This window comes from Drosophila subobscura, chromosome U, assembly GCF_008121235.1.
Source record: "Drosophila subobscura isolate 14011-0131.10 chromosome U, UCBerk_Dsub_1.0, whole genome shotgun sequence".
Classification (NCBI taxonomy): Eukaryota; Metazoa; Arthropoda; class Insecta; order Diptera; family Drosophilidae; genus Drosophila; species Drosophila subobscura.
Window position 1 is genome coordinate 16,350,455 of NC_048534.1, and position 1,550 is coordinate 16,352,004.

General features: G+C 43.6%; 1 protein-coding gene across 1 annotated transcript; it reads left to right on the forward strand.

The window, feature by feature from the left end:
• Nucleotides 1–282: 282 nt before the first annotated feature.
• LOC117900782 lies at nt 283–1,086 on the forward strand. The gene has a single exon (XM_034811263.1). The coding sequence runs from the start codon at nt 319–321 to the stop codon at nt 985–987; it is 669 nt and encodes a 222-aa protein (XP_034667154.1). The 5' UTR covers nt 283–318; the 3' UTR covers nt 988–1,086.
• Nucleotides 1,087–1,550: the final 464 nt, after the last annotated feature.

Sequence of the window (1,550 nt, forward strand, 5' to 3'; positions counted from 1 at the left end):
TCCTCTGACACAATCGAAATTGGCTGGCAAACAAATTCCTTGGGCCCTCGCTCCTTCGTCGATGTCAACTCCGGGGCAAAGGTCAGACACTTAACCCGCGTTTCGGCGCAGAAATCATGTCCCAAAACGAAACTTGACATCAAATTATGGAATCCCAAATCGTATCCATAATCGAAAACAAAGTTGGCCCTGGGCCAATTCTTTTCAGTGGAAAAACAATCTCAGTCGTCGATCTGTAAACTGATTAACATACATAAAAATTACACTTAAAGTTATTATATTTTGAAAAATAAGAAAAAAACGATCCAATCGCTTACCATGAAGGCGCCGAAGCTTCGAGGCATCCTGAAGAACAACAGCGTTCTAAACCTTCGACCCGTAAAGTCAGCCTCATTTGACGAGATAAGTCTGATGCATACAACGCAGCGTCCGGAAGTTCAAGTCGCAAACCCTCCGAAGCCGGTTGGCACCTCTTTCAATATATCCGTGGCTAGTTTGACGCAAGAGCTGAAGAAGGTATCGGATCGCAATCAATATGATTTCAACATAGACACCGATGAGGATTCGTCTGATGACGAGCATATATTGTCGGAGACACTCCAGGAGCGGGTGCAGCGTCTGGAGTTTGAGCGTCGCCGCTCCATGCACTACACTGAGTTTCAATCGGTGCAGCTGGCACGTCGCCTCATAGCAGAGGAGTTCTCCACCTCAACGGAGTCCATCGAGAGCGAACATTTCTCCGATTTGCTGGTCTCGAGCTGCGAGGCCGAGGAGTGTCTACCCGCTGAAAGCAACTCTGAGGTGCAAAAGAGTATTGAACAAATTCTAGCTGAGAAACTGCACTCCGAAACATCTATGGACCTGGATATAGGGCCAGACGTCGATGTAGAGCCAAGACTCACGCCCTCTCATCCTTGCTATCACCAGCTGGCAGCCAAAAACCCATCACTTCTGGAGCAAGCGCAGCCCAATGTTGATCCAATTTAAAGTGGAATCGAATGTCACACTCGTTCCGAGGAGTTTCTTTGACCATTTGCTGTTCTTTTATCTTTAATTCATCTTTAATTTCTGTCATTTTCCGCGGCTTTTGCGTTATCTTTTCCACATTACCTGAAAATAAGTTGATTAACCAAATAAGAAAGGGGGAAAAATGCAAGAAGTTGCTCCTAAATTCTAATTTTTTATGACTGAAAGCTGGCAGAAATCTACATCAATATAGCAGCACAATGGAGTGTAAAACGTGTAATACTGTGTGTGTGAGTTAATGTATTTGTTGTATGTACACATGTACTTCTTCTTGTTGTTTTCATTTGAATAGACTTCCATATGTTGTTATTGTTGGGCACAACCTACATCCACAAGTTGATTGTTATTAATGTAGTTGTTTCCTCGGCCTAGTCTTAAGCACACAGCAATTGCTGTTGTTGCTATGAGAGAGAAAAACAAAAGCCCTTAGCAAAGGCAGGGAGATCCGTAAAGGCAAGGCAGGTCCATATGTGCATCGATTTTCGTATCAAGATTTAATTCATGTCACAAACATGCATCTATGA

What these genes read in the sequence shown, in the direction of transcription:
- LOC117900782 (XM_034811263.1), top strand. Translation starts at nt 319, where the DNA reads ATGAAGGCGCCGAAGCTTCGAGGCATCCTGAAGAACAACAGCGTTCTA.